At 46.6% G+C, this 16,496-nt stretch overlaps 6 protein-coding genes across 6 annotated transcripts; 1 reads left to right on the forward strand and 5 right to left on the reverse strand.

Moving 5' to 3' along the window:
- Positions 1 to 1,315: 1,315 nt before the first annotated feature.
- N7446_007962 (putative ubiquitin conjugating enzyme (UbcB)) lies at positions 1,316 to 1,999 on the reverse strand (the record flags this gene model as incomplete). Its single annotated transcript, XM_058516707.1, has 3 exons — positions 1,316 to 1,630; positions 1,788 to 1,904; positions 1,973 to 1,999. The coding sequence occupies 3 exons, from the start codon at positions 1,997 to 1,999 to the stop codon at positions 1,316 to 1,318; spliced, it is 459 nt and encodes a 152-aa protein (XP_058370353.1).
- A 251-nt stretch (positions 2,000 to 2,250) lies between these two features.
- On the reverse strand, positions 2,251 to 3,320 carry sec11 (signal peptidase complex catalytic subunit SEC11). Its single transcript, XM_058516708.1, has 5 exons — positions 3,246 to 3,320; positions 2,782 to 3,175; positions 2,680 to 2,716; positions 2,518 to 2,624; positions 2,251 to 2,462 (listed from the first exon to the last, which is right to left on the reverse strand). The coding sequence occupies exons 2-5, from the start codon at positions 3,123 to 3,125 to the stop codon at positions 2,369 to 2,371; spliced, it is 582 nt and encodes a 193-aa protein (XP_058370354.1). The 5' UTR covers positions 3,126 to 3,175; positions 3,246 to 3,320; the 3' UTR covers positions 2,251 to 2,368.
- A 1,575-nt stretch (positions 3,321 to 4,895) lies between these two features.
- Positions 4,896 to 6,764, reverse strand: N7446_007964 (uncharacterized protein; the record flags this gene model as incomplete). Its single annotated transcript, XM_058516709.1, has 3 exons — positions 4,896 to 5,036; positions 5,183 to 6,537; positions 6,608 to 6,764. The coding sequence occupies 3 exons, from the start codon at positions 6,762 to 6,764 to the stop codon at positions 4,896 to 4,898; spliced, it is 1,653 nt and encodes a 550-aa protein (XP_058370355.1).
- A 98-nt stretch (positions 6,765 to 6,862) lies between these two features.
- On the reverse strand, positions 6,863 to 8,378 carry N7446_007965 (zinc-dependent alcohol dehydrogenase; the record flags this gene model as incomplete). Its single annotated transcript, XM_058516710.1, has 7 exons — positions 6,863 to 7,102; positions 7,199 to 7,449; positions 7,515 to 7,584; positions 7,667 to 7,843; positions 7,934 to 8,016; positions 8,100 to 8,240; positions 8,318 to 8,378. The coding sequence occupies 7 exons, from the start codon at positions 8,376 to 8,378 to the stop codon at positions 6,863 to 6,865; spliced, it is 1,023 nt and encodes a 340-aa protein (XP_058370356.1).
- A 4,699-nt stretch (positions 8,379 to 13,077) lies between these two features.
- On the forward strand, positions 13,078 to 14,835 carry N7446_007966 (uncharacterized protein; the record flags this gene model as incomplete). The annotated part of the gene is made up of 5 exons (XM_058516711.1): positions 13,078 to 13,274; positions 13,328 to 13,349; positions 13,411 to 13,484; positions 13,548 to 13,877; positions 13,932 to 14,835. The coding sequence occupies 5 exons, from the start codon at positions 13,078 to 13,080 to the stop codon at positions 14,833 to 14,835; spliced, it is 1,527 nt and encodes a 508-aa protein (XP_058370357.1).
- A 149-nt stretch (positions 14,836 to 14,984) lies between these two features.
- On the reverse strand, positions 14,985 to 16,180 carry N7446_007967 (putative RTA1 domain protein; the record flags this gene model as incomplete). Its single annotated transcript, XM_058516712.1, has 4 exons — positions 14,985 to 15,726; positions 15,791 to 15,940; positions 15,998 to 16,097; positions 16,156 to 16,180. 4 exons carry the CDS (start codon positions 16,178 to 16,180, stop codon positions 14,985 to 14,987), a joined length of 1,017 nt encoding a protein of 338 aa, XP_058370358.1.
- Between the last annotated feature and the right edge of the window lie 316 nt (positions 16,181 to 16,496).

Consider the following 16,496-nt stretch of genomic DNA (forward strand, 5'->3'; position numbering starts at 1 on the left):
CGGTTGCGATACATTACGTCGGCATCTGTATGGGGCCCATCGGTCTCTGACTGGTCCGATGGTCCATGGATTGGCTCACTTGGTTGAGTAAAGAGAGAGGGTGCTCTCCTACTTTGAATGTTAAGCCTATATCTATCAGACGTTGTACTGGCGTCTAAGACATGTGGTTGGTTGGTGCCAGTGATCTCTGGCCCATATTGAGGCAGCGAGGTCGAAGCTGGCTGCTCTCTTATTGGTTGGTTGCCAATTGCTCGCGATGAAGGGCCCGGCGCCGAGTCCTGGATCACGGTATGCGTATCGTCTTCAACATCAGAGGGGTAAGCGTCGCTCATTGGTGGAGCTTCACTTTCACTCCAATCGAGGTGATCGGTCTCGAGACGGCGACGTTGAGAACGTGTGGTGCGTCTATCAGACATTGTTGGAGGAGTGGACTCAGGGGTAAAGCAAGTAAAGAATTGATAGCAAGAATGAAGCTATTCCCGGCTTACGGAGACGAAGCCGGGCTCATAACCTGTTGTAATTTACAATGGTCTGAGAAGCACTATGCATGAGCAATGGGCAGTAAAACGAGATGATTTAAGTCTACCTCCCGAAGGAGGCTTCTCTATAGCTATTTATAATGGTCAAATGCATACGATATGCCTTTCATGAAACTATTGCGTGATCAGCTCACTAGCTTTTATGAAAAGGCCACGTTGCTTGATGCATTCAACCAAGTGCTCTGAAGCTCTCTATAGCGCTGCTCAGCCAAGCATTAGCAGTGCTTGGCGAGCTTCAGATCACAACATATGTGAGCACATGTTAGAGGTGATGAAAGTCCTGAGCAAGAAAGAAATATATATATATATATATAAGATTTGTTCTGGTGAGATAGGAAGAGAGAATCGTATAGTACCCCTGGTCAATGACTCTTGACTGACGCTTTCACCTGGACAGTCTCCAATAACTAAACCATTATAATATGGGTGAAGGGGCCATTAGCTACTTTAAGCACCAAGAAAAGCGTTTTCTTGACGGAATCGACCGGCGAAGAGAACTCTCGACACCGTTTCCACAAGATGTATCAATTCACGACCGATATATGCACCTAAAGAATGATGGATAAAGATTCCGCTTGGAGATTGCAATAATAACATGACAGCGTGTAATTCGTAAGCCATGGCTTGAATATTCCGATATTTGACCTGTCCCGCAGTGATCATGACAAGATTCCGGTATGCAGGAGTAGTTCCGCATTCAACTCCGGAGAAATCCACAGAGAAAAGGCCTTCTTTCACAGAGCACCCCATTTCCCGGGCGATCAAAGCACCCTCTACTAATTAGCGTGCTTCCGAGTCCACTCGCGTGCAACCTCCTCATAGCGCGACCGGTCATTTCTGTATTGCTCAGCAATCCTCCCCTCGACGGCATCATCGGGCATAGGTTCAGCCAGTAGCTGACGAGCGAATTGAAGAACGGCCGAGATCTTGGAGCTGGGTTTCCACTCGTCCGCCCGTAGCATGCCTAAGCACATGCTTCCCTTTTCATCGTTTGTGACGTTTGGGTGGTAGATTTTCGTTGCGAAGGAGACGGTGGGTGGCTTGAAGGGGTATTCGGTAGGCAGAGAAAGCTTGACTAGGAATTTTCCTTTCTGTGTTGCTCGAAGAAGGGGGTTAGCGAAACTGCTTGGTGGGCTGGAGCCGGAGACGTGGGCTCGCGTGGCAAACCCTTCCTCCCTAGACAGGCTGTGGACGGGGAACGCGCCTTGACAGATATTCTGGGGAGGCTGAGGTTCCTGTTTGACGTACGTGGAATGGTGATTTCTCAGGGCCTTCCATGTGGACCTTCCACTCGTACAGGTTGGCTTCGTCGGCGAGCTCGACCATGATTCCCGCGGGAGGAGACTCGGTGAGCTCAGCTAGCTCCTGTGGTTGGAACGAAGGTTTAGCAGGCTGGCAAATATCGGCATCTAAGAGTGATCACAGGCCCATACCTTGGCTATGCGCTTCTGGCTGCCCATTTTCGGTGTCGACTGTGGAATCTGGCGGGGTGTGAGTGCGGGGAGGTGTAGGAAATTGCAGATCAACGCATCAATGCAACTCTTTGAAAGTACAAAGCTAAGATCAAAAAGGATAACAAGAAAAGGACAGGGATGCTAACTGTGACTCAAGTGGCCATTGGCTTGGATCCAAGAAGCTCTGAGTGGGGGGCAAAGACGTCAGAGTCCCCGATAGGCGTGCAACACGCGAGTTTCATAGGAGCGCGTAGCTACGTATTTATATTGAGATCTACATGGCTTGATTATACCCTACGGCGCCTAGATAACACATTTGGGTTGTTTTGCCGGTATTTCCTATCTATCTGCGCATTTTATATTCCCATGCATCCATTACTCTCGCTGAAGCATGACCATTATGCCCATCAATCCAAGCATTACTGTCTTGAGCCAAGGGTGCTCAGACAGCATAATGGTAACATATCCCCTGTTCCTCCCTGTCAGCCGTATATCCACAAGATAGATCCAGGAGGATCACTTACACCATCGGGATATACCCACGCACACTGCCCACAATATCTTCCTTGCGGTTGAGGTGGTCTTGGTCCTGAGCGTAGAGTTCGACATCATCGGCAATGTTGTTGTCACCCTGTGTGTAGATTGTTAGCTGATATAGTAAGTTCGAACGAGTCGCGTTTGCCTACCTTGGTAAGGAGCATATGAGAGTCGGGTGCCGTGTCCCTAGAAGTTTGTGTCAACTCAAAGGACGCCCAAAGATCAAGGATTATGGCTTCGGATAAGCGTACACTGTAATTTCTTTCACCTTCCTCGCGTTCACGCGCCCTTCGACCTCGGGGAATGTCCGCACCACGCGGTGTACAATCGGGATGTCCTTGCCTCGAACGTTGTAGACGACGACCTCTCCAATCTCCGCACGAGGGCTCCGATTCCACAAAAACAGCAGGTCACCACGCTGGAAGGCCGGTTCCATTGACCCAGACAACACGACGACGATTGGCGAGCTGGATGCGGAGGCAACAGACAGGCCCTTCCATAGCATGAAAGCCGTAGAGAGAACTAGGGCAAAGTTCAAGGCTTGTGCGATTGAGTGTCGGGCGTTTGCCATAGTAGAAGAGAGGGAGGATAACATGATGGGCGGCTTGTGATCGAAGGATGTGATGGGGTGGGCCGCTTGATAAACTATTCTTGGTCAGAATTGCCAGTATATCGTCTCGCGGTGACCGCGAGATAAAAAGAAGGAGCAAGGTACCTATTATTGGCCAGCTGGGCTGGTTGAGTTGTGTTTTGATGCGGAGAGGTGTCCTCGTCGGAGATCGGCTTGGCGTTGCAGATCTCCGTTTTCCGCCCTTGGATACAATGCGCCCAATGGACTACAGGTACCATGCTTTTACTATCCTTACGACTTTGTGTTAAATTGTTTTCGGACTGAACGTCTTGTAATTTGTCTTCCATACCGGCTGATACTAGTCTTCCGCACAATGAAATCTCATATAAATACACGCACGACGCGAGGGTTTCCCCCTAAAGTTGGCGTGAATCTGTGGTGAGAGGTATTTTGACGACGACGGATGATATGAGCTATATGGTGCATATTGCTATCGGTTAGGTCTTCCTATCTATACCAAGAAAGTCTAAACTCCCCAGCATATAGATGCCCACGTTTGCGAACCAACGAATTCTAGAGCCCATTAGATAGTGGCTGAGATACATAGAAAGTTCTACGGCACTTGTGTTTGACAAGCTGGATCTAAACTCGAGACCGTCGATCTCACCCACCGAAACGTTATTTGTGCTGAATTTGACACATTCACCGTCGCTCTCGAGCAAGCTAAACTATTGTGACTACAGTAACATAGTCAGTTTACATATAGAATCTGAGGACCTGTGAAATTGACGCCGAAAATGACCGCTTTCAACGCCAGAAACGGCCGCATTCCTAACTGTAACACCGCTATTCTTCACCCGCTAAGCACTGTTTGTCATCCTCCCGTCCTAATCTTGTCGCTCAACTTCAGGAGCATGTGACATCGTAAGCAACGGCTGGGTCCGCCATAGTGGAAGCTTCGGGCCATAGTAAAAAATGAATCCGAGGGTGCTAAGTGTTTTAGAGGTAATGTCACCCTTCGAAAATTGTATTGTTCGTCTTCGTAAATTAAAACCCGGTGTATTCATTAATGTATTCGCAATCAATCTCTGCTCACCCTTTGTTTTTCTGGGTCAGAGGCGTCTTTCTAGCCTTACTGTAAACGACGACATCCCTATACGCATGTAATTAGCAAATTACTCGCGATACCTATCGATATTGTTAGTGAAACGCTTAAGAAACGACAAGTGAACGCTATATCTTCGCTAACTTCTTATCCGAAGCAATACAAACTTACGGTGGCTATCTAAGAGGATGTTAAAACCGGTAAGTTGTAAAGCAAGAAGGGTTCTAGTGTTGGTAAATAGAGCCTGCCAACTAGGTAAAGTGAAGATGCCTGAGGAACAAGTGGTATTAGAGGAATATAGAGACTGGTTCTTGGAGATCTTCTGGGTTCTCCTAGAAGAGGCTATATAACGTAAAGGGTAGCGTTATGGTGAATCAACGCTGACCTGTCGACACCTATATATTGTCGATCCTCTATGGATCACTGTCATCGAATGGACTGCAAACAACCCGCTGAAAAGTAGGCAATTTCTAGTCAAAATCTAACCGCGTTAATTGACTATTGTGGTGGTCCCCAAAGAATGAAAAGATGCATCACAGGCAAACTCAAACAGTAAACGCTAGCTGGCTTTAGAGAGCGTAAGTGCCAGCTGTCGTAGACCAGCACTCACATCATCCGGCTGAATACAACACTCCAAAAGGGCAAGTTTCCATGGCTCGGAATTGGCCCGATCCAGTGCTGATAACAGATCAGATTGCGTTTTGATTTGCATCGAGAACATTGCCGGATTGAGACCCAGATCTCTCTCTAATTTTGTCGCAAAGGGGTTGTTGCATGTTCTGATATGTTTGGGTGCACACATAGCAGAAGCCAGTTGAGCATAGCTCCAACTGGCAACGTAATTATAGGGTCCATCATGAATTGCAGACTAGAAGAGGGGACGAAGTAAGGAAAACTTGTTAGCAAAAAGTTCGTTCCATCGAAAGCTAAGAATGGGGCTGAGTGGAGATGCCACACAAAGAAATAGAAAGTATACCTCTATCTGATAACCGAGATTGTTGAAAACAAAGATAATGAGATTGGCCCTGCTGCGGATAGCAGTACTCAACTCCTGGGCGGTCATCTGAAAAGCACCATCACCTATCATGAGGATTGTTCGCCCCTCTGGCCGAGCTAGCTGGCAGCCAATTGCGGCAGGCAAACTCCATCCTAGTGACGCATACACAAGCTGAATCTGGAAGTCTGCCCCGGTTGGCAGCAGTATCCCGGTGGCGTTAAACCAAGAATCTCCTGCATCTGCAATCAAGGTATCATTGCTTCGTAGTAGTCGCTGAATACCATCCATGATGCCACGAACTGTGAGAGCTGCGCCGATATCAGGGCTACCGATACGCGTCTGCTGGTAGGACTTTCGCTGGAAGGTTAGAAGAGATTCGGTTTTAGACGGAACAGAGGATTCTATAAAAGCTCCGAGGAGCTCAGCTAGGCCTAGATCCTGAACCATCCAACCGTTAGGCATTCGAATAGAACCCTCTTGGATATCAACTATCCGTCTCCGCTCCTCTATGATGTCGAGTCCCCCAACCGTGTGCAGATCAGACCAACGCCCTCCAATCACTACCCAGAGATCCGATTCCATCACAGTCTGTCTGCATTCGGGCGTTGAGGCAGTGGCCCAGAATATTCCCGCAAACTGAGGGTGTGACTCAGGTAGAGATGATTTGGCATCTGGCTGGCAGAAAACAGCGCAACCCAGTCTGGCCACGAGTGCTGTGAGAGCTTCTTGCGAGAGAAAACGACGTGCAAAAGCACCAATAATCAATACTGGATGGTATGCAGTAGTCCAAGTGCGGGTTAATAAAGATAGTATCTCATCAGTGGGCCCTGATCGTATCGGCACTGGAGGAGATACAATCTGCAAAGGCGTTACTGGTGTGCCCACAATCTCAACTAGGTCGGTAGGAACCTCGATGTAGATTGGCAACGAGCGACGAAGGCACTGCAACAGAGCATCATCCAGACGGGATCTGACATCTCCATCATGGCTGAGACGGATCGATGTGGCCGTGAACTCTTGGAATATGCGCAGCCCTTGATCTGTGTCCAGCTCACCTGTCGTGTGGTGGAGTGGATTACCTGCAGCTAGCAATTTTGTGCTCGGACAGCCTGAGATAACTATTACCCTCAGCCGCTCGGAACAAGCTCCTGCAATCGCATTAAGCAGTGAGAGGCCTCCAACCGTATAGGTAACCACCACAACGGCAACTTTCATGGGGGAACTTCTCGCATACCCGTCCGCAGCATAGCCAGCGTTTAACTCATTACAGCAACCAACCAGGCGCAGGCTCTGATTTTTCAAGAGTTGGTCGATTAGCTTCAAATTTGAGTCGCCTATCGTTAAGAGTAGTATTAGCTTGGGCGCGTCAATATGTCTAGCATAAATGGAGTCAGGCATACATACCTGGAACGGCAAAAAATTCTTTAATACCTAGCTCTTCCAGTCTATAGGCCAGGAACGTGCCGATGTTGTGCTCTTTGGGTGAGAAATTTGGGGTGATCAACGACGGGACGGAGCTGGGTGACTCAAACAGCCCAGACTGCTGTGCACTTCCAGGCATTTTCAACACTATTCGACCCTTGATATTTGCTGTGTAGGAATTCCCGCCTCATGGTGAGCTTTGAGCATCAAAAAGGGCACCTAACATATGAGAGTGCTCTATTTACCTTGTTCCATCAAATCATAAACTTGAGGTAATTGCTCAAGCTCCATGATCTGACAATGCATAGCCATGTCGTTGCGGACGAAAAATTCTAGTGCCTCTTCAGTATCCTCTCTGGTCCCAACATAAGATCCTTTGATGGTGATCATCCGAAAGATGACGGAAAAAAGATCCGCTCTGATGACGGCTCCTGGTGGTAAGCCAACCAACACAATCGTTCCCCGAGCTCTGACATACTGGAACATTAGAGTCAGTAATAAGTAGTTTTGCTGTGGGAACAGGGTAAACAAGAAGTATTTTTGGCAGGGACTTTGTGGTACTTTATGTCTTACCTCAATAGCCTGGTGGATGGGACGGTCGTCCGAAGAGACGACCACAACAGCATGGGGCCCTCCATCGGTGAGCCCTTGAATCTCATGGGGGAGATTTTTAGAAGTTTTATAGTCAACGAAGTAATCCACACCTAGATTTGCACAATGCCGTCTCTTGCCATCCCCACTTGAAAGTGCAAGTACCCGGAATCCAAGCGCTTTTGCATATTGGCAAGCAAGGGTGCCGAGCCCTCCGCCTGCCCCAGCTATGGCTAATGTCTCCAATCAGCATTGCGGTAAAAAGATTAAACCAAAGGATTTCGGATCCATATCTTACCAATAATCTGACCTGGCTGGGCACCAGTCTCTTTAAGAGCACGATAGACGGTAACTCCAGCGCAGAGGATCTACTTTCAATGTTTAGTAAGGCATTATGCTCGGTTGGGCTAGGTAGTTACTTTGCACATCACAAAGGGGAATACCACTTACTGGAGCAATAGTGTCTAAAGGCGCTTCCCGAGGAATCCTAACTGCACAGGACTCCTTACAGACTGCATATTCTTGGAATGTGCCGTCCTTAGTGTATCCAGAAAACTGAGGGTTGGTACAAGATCTCTGATCTCCGGAGATGCATGAGACACAAGAACCGCAGATGCTGTTGATCCACTTTATGTGCATTAGCTTCACTCCGTATATCGTATTGTGCGAACAAAGTAAAAGCTATTAAACGGGCAAAAAAAGGTAATCTTCTCTCACCTGTATGCCAACATGATCACCCACGCCAATTTCTTTGACCCCTTCACCTGTAGCGACGACTATTCCTACGCCCTCGTGACCACCTATCATAAGGTATGCCGGATTAGATTAATTGCTGTTGAATTATACCAAATGAGTGATGAGTTGTAAGGAATCAGGTACCTACCGATGAGTCGTTTCTTGCAGGCAAGTGGCCAGCCCCCTTTCCAAGCTTGCAGATCCGAGTGACAAACGCCGGAGTACTTGATATTCACCAAGAGCTCAGCAGGACCAGGTACAGGTACAGGAACTTGGCGAAACTGCAACGCTATATATCTTTAGCATATATTCATGGTTGGAAATTATAAGAGTTTCAGAAGGCCGAGGATTTCTTTTCATTCTTACCTGCACCATTGGTCTCAAAAACCTGGGCCCATTGTCTCTCTGGGACTTGAGGCATCTTCATTTCTTCTTATTGTGAATTCCTTTTGTTCGGAATACTATTCCAAGTTAAGGACGTGATGTTCTCAAAATTTGGATTTGATTGACGACAAATTTACCAAATTGAATCTCCTGAACGAAAGTAAAATTGGCCCTTAGAGGGCTACCTTCTTATAAAGACAATGACAGCCGGCACAACACGGAACGTGCTATCTTTGATTCTACAGAATGGCTATTCCTTTCCCGCGCTTCTCGTGTAGTGATACTGTGGCTTGGCCAGATGGCATTGATCGGCACACCACTCTGATATACCGCCCCTCTGTCTCCTTCGTATAGCTCATATGCGGGTTATATAACCTCATTTACACGCACGGGGGAGGGACTCAGCGGGAAACGCCTCGCAGGAGGCACAAGTGGTGTGTAATCCTAATGATGGTTTGTAGTTCTCGCCGACTTGAAAGATAGATTCGATACGCACGGTAACTGGATTAAAGACTTTCACAAATACTTTTTTCCCTCTATGCATCGTTCACTGTACAAATATTATATCATAAGTGGAGAAATTACACTAAACGGGCGTCATATTCAGTATCGCTCTCGAACAACTGCCATTTTGGATATATTAGAAAGGAGATAGAGCGTAGATTATTGTATAAACACCAACAGGGACACAGCCCTCTCCCAATGTATCGCTTTCTGGCGAGTTGGCACTGCTGATTTGCGAGTCTTATCTTGTAGATGGCTCCATTGCTCTTCTTAGAGCCTTGCATATACGATCTGCGCCATACCAATGCAAGTTTTACTTACCGTTACCAGAGATCGTCATCACCTTTCACAATCAGTACTGGTGTTGGGACACTGCTCAGTACTTTGTGTAACCGTCCAAGTTTCGTGCGAAGATTAAATACCGCAAGAGATTATGCCGAGTGACGTGTTGCGGTGACCCTGGAGATAGTGTGGCGATCATTTCATTTTTCCTCCCTTCTGCATATAGTTTGGAAACTCGAGTACATAATCCATTATCAAACGATGTGGATTGGTCCACACACGTTGGAATTTTCTATGTACGCACGTGAAGCTTCATCGTATAGGATAGGTGTTGTTTCGTGATGGTTTATTTGATTTTCCAAATTTTGAAAAATATAGTTAAGAGCCTCGTCGTAAGGGGTTTCTTTCACTCTGCCCAATCGTTGAGAGTGACTAACGATATTCAAACCGATCGAGTTTTTCCTATTTTAGTTCTGGGTTCTGTCGACTATATGAGAGGCCATAAGCATGGCTTATTCAACTATGCCATTCAGGATCATCCATGTCAATTTACACAGCTACATGGACCCAAACAAACATGAAAATAGGAGCAGACATGAGAGAAGAGAGGGGTCAGAGCGGTCAGACAACGCGTCAGGGTCACTGGACTTAGTGAATCTCATACATTCTTGATTTCCAGTGTTTGTATACTTCATTGCAAGAGGCTTCTTCGATCCGACAGGATATTCAAGTAGCCCCCGCTGCAGGATCACACACTTCTTGGCATCTCCCCTCCCGCCCTATAACACGTCGCAATCTAGACGATTGTGTTACCTTCCACTTTCCCTCTTTCTCGATCTACGGTTTTGGGCATCCATTTGTGCTGGAGAATCAGAGTCTGCTCAATGATTCCTCCGCTTGTGGCAGTTCTCTTGCGGCCCTCGCTCTACTCGCTTCATTACTTTACTCTTTTTTTCGTGTCCCCGAGGCGCCCACTGCTCGGTGTGTAATTCACAGTGTGTCTGATTTTCGCTTATCTCCCACAAGGTAAGGGTCTCTCAGATCAGCTCTCTCATCATATATCTTTATCACCTTACTGGCCAATCAGCTATAACGATCGCAAAGAGTTTGGGGTAGCACACAGCCCCCAAGGACAATTCATGCTTCTGTCCTTTCCGGCTCCAGGTGTTCATGCAAGCTAAATATGACCTGACTTATTGCTGGTTGCGCGGCCTACAGGTTTCTACAGATGTGATACTAAGATGATGACAGTAAAAGCAAGTCCAGGGTGCCGTGTCACGCACACACTTTTAGTGTTGCACAAGGCGAAATTATACAGTACGGCGGTGTTCTGTTCCTGGAGGCAAGTCCCCAGGCAGTATCCACTCGATCCATATATCATCTTCGCCCATTTAGTATTATGTATATGTACTATGTGCCATGCCATGGAATGGTTGATGTATTTATCCAAGATTGCCGGAAGCCGTTGGAGGCATGGTGTGGAGCTCAAATCCTTCCTCCTACTTAACTTTGCCACGATGTCCTTACCAAAACAACTACCCTGGGCTCAAATAGTCCTCCAACGGACACTTCCAGAAAAGTACAATCTCACTAATTTTCAGCGAGACGCTCTTTCTTCCTCATCGGGATTTCCCCCAGCAGCCCTCAGCTGCATATTCGGCTCCCTGTCGTTCACACCAGCCTGAATACCTTTTGGGAGGAAGAAATAGAGCTCTTCCAGAAGCTCCTAGGTACTCCGTGACATTTATATACTAAGTTTAGTTCTTCGTGATCAATTGTATATTATTACTTATATTTACTACCTAGACTTTAGTGGCTCTTTACTTAATTATAACTTAACAGTACTACGAATAGTCTAATACTCCGGTATAGAACTATTCAAAGCTTTACGTAGCATCGTTCCTCGATGCCTTTAAAAGGACTTAGCCCGTATAAGGCCTACTAGACGACGGGTACGGTTAGGAGACAGATCGTTAACGTTAAGGACAGAGAAGCAATAGGCAAGTATAGCCAGAATTCTCCTAACGTAACGACGATTATATAGTCGTGCGTAATACCATGCCCTCGCATCAATACTTTTACAAACTAATAAAAGGGAGCGTTACTAGGATACCCCAAAGGTTTCCAATGCTGCAACTAACCCTCTGATTTCGCCATGATATCAAAATCAGACTTCTGAATGAGAAATGTGGACATTGTGGAAAACCCTCCATGATTACCCCGCTATTCGCTGTCGCGGTTGTGACAATATCGCGTCGACAACGTGGCCAAAGCGAACATGTTTCATGGCTGATGTGTGGGACATGGATCAGGACAGGGACCAGAGCCAGAATCTAGACCCTACCAGAAAGCACAATGCCACAACCCATGTGAAGTTTCGCAAATTAGACATGGGAAATCACAAAATTGTGGATTTCGTCGCACTGGATACCTTTTATATCTGATGCATCATAAACGTGAAGATAAAGTTGTCTGAAATTCGGATTTCGGTTGCCTACACAGACCAAAGAAAGCGAACAAAAGGCTTGTTTTAGATCTGTTGCGTGCTCTTCTGTCGTGATATACCATGGTGGAGCCCTTGAATATCTAGACAGCTACTAGTACATGCATATGCAGTACGAAATACTGGCAGTGATAATCCTCCCTTGGTTTTTAGCAAAGGCAGAACATAGACAATAAATAGAGAAGCCAATTTAGAGCGAGGTTCGATATGAAAAGAAAAACACTCGCAATGAGGCGCGCAGACCTAGTGTATTAACTGTAGAGTACGGGGTATATAAATGCTTCATAGAAGCGTATTCCAGAAGTGACGCATTAAAAACTGAAACTTGATTTGACTAGGGTCCAGACTGAAACTGACTGTGGAGACTACAAGGCCAGCGTGATTATGCTTGAAGCCCATGATGGACCGATCAATCCCGATAAAAACAGATTGATGCAGATCATCCGCGAAGCCGCGAGACAACAGAGTTCATGAGGTGCTAAGATGATGCAATCTATCCACTTATGAATAAGTTGTTGAATTTGTAGTTACCTTACTTAACTTTGGAGATCTTCTTTATACTTAGACATGTTTCGTACCAGGGTTTCCATCGCCATAACACACAAAAAGGTAACATGACTGGTCTATTTCGCGGAAATTACTCATAGTTAGACGCTTCATCAATGGCTCAAACTACTTACAGGAAATCAATAGTTGCCGATCGATGCATGAGTTCATCGCCAGGGTGGGACTTTTGTTCCGGCTCCCCGGTGCCGATATGCTTGGTTCTTCAGTTTGGGAGGCTCAAAGCATCCACAATAGCATTTAACCTGTGATTCACTTACGGATTGTAGCTAGAAGACATACTTGACATCATTTGTTGATCATTTCTATTTCAGATCAAGTCTCATTTTTGTATGGGGAAGTCACTTTCATGGTGCACGGAGAACCACATTAACGCCTCGAGGAATGCTCAAAATGGCTATCCCTGTCAACTTAGGTCATTAGACAAAGTCCGGTGGTTTTGAATGAGTGTTTTTCTTGGCAAGATACAACCCAACGTAGTGTAAACTATGCAGGGCCCGGGATGTAGATCTGACCGAGAGCAACCCATATCGACTGAGCAAATGCTCAGCCGCTGTATCATCTGTCGGTAGCTAGGTAATCGGTAGATCATAAGCGAATATTTTCGGACGCATTTCTAGGTGACTGACGCGTGTTAATAAGGAACTGGGCTCGAACAACCCCACACGCGCAGATCGCAAGGGGGCATTCCACAGGGCAAGGTTTCCTAAATAATGTCCGACTAGGAAAGTTGGCGTAACATGATAAAAGCAGAAATCCCACCCCAGCTGTAGTGCCTTCAAGGGTCGGTATGTGCTGTTGCTAAGTGTGGGATATTCCAAGGCTCATACCTCTACTCCGAACCGAGTCAACAACCTCACTCCTATGATCTGTTTGATGGTTGTCCAATATGCACCCCATTTCTCCGGAATCAATGGATGAACCCAAGCCTTCTATTCAAGGGCTTCTGTACCAAAATTCTCTGGAGCTTACCCCGGATGGAAAATATGTACGATGGGTGCGCGATCACCCCAGACATCCGCGGAATTGGTCTGGGTTCCGGAAAGCCTATGACATTATTCTTGTGTGTCTGCTGGATCTTTTTATGTATGATAATTATCAGTCCCAAGGGAATTACTTGCAACTAACAATGTTTACAGAACAGCATCTAGTACCGCAGGAGTGAGTGAAAATAACAATAATAGTTTGCTTTTGAATACTAGTACTAACAGGGAAATACTAGTCAGCAGCAGCAGCACAAGCCAAATATGAATATAGCATGGATGAAACACTTGCGACTTTTGTATTCGTGACGATGTAAGATTGTCACCAAAGTTGCTTCCGCGGCGTTGATATGTTATTTATGCTAATGCGAGACAGATTTCTCCTCGGCCAGGTGCTAGGTACCATTGTGTTTCCCCCATGGTCGGAGTCATTTGGGCGTAAAAAGATGTACATCTTCAGTAGTGGCCTCAGCGCCATTTGCTGCATGATCATCGGTCTGGTACACCCAATCTCTGCTATCATTGTTGTGCGAATCGTGGCTGGAATGCTTTCCGCAATTCCGTATACTATCATCGGTGGTACTATTGAAGACATGTTCAATGCACATGCTCGGATATGGGCCATGTTCTATTGGACTATTGCATCCAACATAGGTCTAATTTTGGGACCGATCATGAGCAGCTACATCATTGCAGGTCTCGATTGGTATGTACACGTGAAACGTGAACGCGTTACGTCCCGTTCTGACCAACTCATTAGGCGATGGAACTTCTACATTTTTGCTATCATTATTGGTGCCCTCACTGTTGGTCTTTGTCTAATTCGCGAGTCTCGACCTTCCTTGCTGCTAGCCCGCGAGGTGGAACATCTTCGCACTATCACAACCATCCAATCCATCCCGCCATCCCTTAATCATGATCATATCCCAAGTCTCCACGGTTTCATGAAGGAATCACTCATACGTCCAGCCCAGCTCTTCTTCCAAGAGCCCATCATCTTCACTGTTTCAATGATGGTTTCTGTGGTCATGTCGCTCATCTACATCTTCACGGAATCTCTTCAGTCCATCTTCCAGGCTATGGGGTTCAGCGAAGCCCACGCCTCACTAATCTTCATCACAATCGGTCTTGGAACCGTTCTCAGCACCTTTACACGCTTTCTGGACTCATATATCTTGAACTACCTTCGTCGCCAAGGACGCCCAATCAAACCTGAACACAAACTCATTGGGCTCGTAATCGGTGCTCCTTTTTTGGCAATTGGCTTATGGTGGTTCGCCTGGACCATTCCGCCAGATGTACAAACCTCGTGGATCGTACCCGCCCTATCTCTCGTTTTTGTGGGATATGCACTCACAGAACTGGATACGGCGCTATATGGGTACATCTCGGATAGTTATCTGAGCTACTCAGCCAGTGCGTCCGCTGCAATTGCATTCATGCGAGCGCTTGTGTCTGGTGTCGTGCCGCTTTTTACGAAGCAAATGTTCAGTGGACTAGGCAATAATATTGCCATGACTGTGCTTGCAGTCGTGGCCACGGTGTTTTGTATAGTGCCCCCTGTCTTTGTTTTTTATGGGGAGCGGATCCGGCAGGCCAGCAAATTCGCTCGGTATAGTTGGGAGATTCAGGAGCAGATGGGTAAAGATGAGGATGATTGGTGATTTATGCGCTCTTAATATATATGTTGAGTTCTAAAAAGTGAATATTCTATGGAGTATATCGGGAATATATGGGGATAGGCTTAATAAAAAGACTTATACTAGATTAGAACACACTCGAAATCCACAGAATATTGTAGATACGTATAAACTCATACCCCCTGGCCAGTGACAGCAGACTTGGCTGGCTGCATGGCTGAATTCGCTTCCCAGTACTTCTCTTTCTTGCCTCGCTTTGTGATCAATCCATGAATATCGAAAGGGTCAACAAACGTCTGAAGCCAATGGCGGGGATCCTCGTATCCCGGCCCCTCAATCTCAGTGACCCCATCCTCAGCAAGATAGATCTTGTTTGAGCGTGGAAGCGAACGCATGGGATGGAATACGTTCAGAAGAGTTGTGTTGCTATACATGAACACGACTTCGAAGAACCAGAAAAACCACTCTTCCTTGAGAACCGGACTGATGTGCTCGATGTCCGAGTAAGCATTTAAACTCGCCGCAGTGAAGTACTCCACTGTGCGGTAGATGGTGCGGATCGTAATGAGCGTGCAGCTGCAATACAGCACTATCAGAGTACGTTTGATTTTATCATTCAACACACCCCCTCGGAAGCAATTGTAGTGGAATTTTCCGGCTAAAGCGACAAAACCTGCCATCAAGGCGATTTGCATGATGAGTGCTGCCTTCAACAGTGCTTTGCCGGTATTCTGTGAACTGACTGAGGAGTCCGCACTTGCAACTCGGGCAGCTCCGTTGGCGGTAATGCTTTCGATAGCGACGCCAAAGGCGACAAATGTTGTAAAAACCCGTCCCGGGTGAATGGGTGAGTGATATGGGATGTAGTAGAGCATGCGACCCAAGATGAAGAAGTTAGCACCTTCGTAGACGGGGCTAGAACGGTCGAAGAGTCTGTGTTAGCAGGATTAACATCACATCGGGAAGAAATATTCCTTACGGTCCAGCCAGGAGTAGTACTGTACTCGCGATAAAGATACCGACATTCTCCCATTGACCAAATGCACCAATGGTGCGCATTATGAAACCTGCAGTGAACAGAAGGGCAGACCACGGCAGAAGTCCAGTGACTTTCCAGGATTTATATTTGCTGTGAAATGAGATCAGTCTTAAGTTCCTAGTGCTGGAGAGGTGTTATCAAACATACAAGCATTGGTAGCCATGGACACCTCCGGAAATAGCAAAGAGAATTGCAAATGCGATTGCAGCTCCTTTGTTTGGCGCATAGAACCACAAGCTTCCCTCCTCTGGATTTGTTAGTCATAGAATCACTCGTCGGCAGTTTGTCCTTAGAAGACGACTCACGATATGACGATCTTGTCTCCAGCATGGCGGTTAAGAATTTTGTTAAAAAGTCACCGAGTGTACTGTATATAGCGAAGAGCAAGGCGACATAAATAAATAATCCAAATAATAACGAACTCTCAAAAGGCAGGGGAGGGACCTTGCTCTCTTAGCTCCATGTAGTCGCGAGAGGATGGATGGGCTGCAAGTTGGTATAAATACAATGTCGTATCAAGATGGAACTGACCCATTCCACGCGCCCCGATGAAGCGAAAACGAGTTACTTATTTAGGAAAGGCGCGTCAAGAGTAAGCCAATCATAGTCCAATTATCCGGGGCAATGAGAAAGAAGCTTCGTATCC

The sequence above is a fragment of the Penicillium canescens genome, assembly GCF_028828765.1.
Source record: "Penicillium canescens strain IBT 15451 chromosome Unknown utg000005l_segment0_segment0, whole genome shotgun sequence".
In the NCBI taxonomy this organism is placed as follows: Eukaryota; Fungi; Ascomycota; class Eurotiomycetes; order Eurotiales; family Aspergillaceae; genus Penicillium; species Penicillium canescens.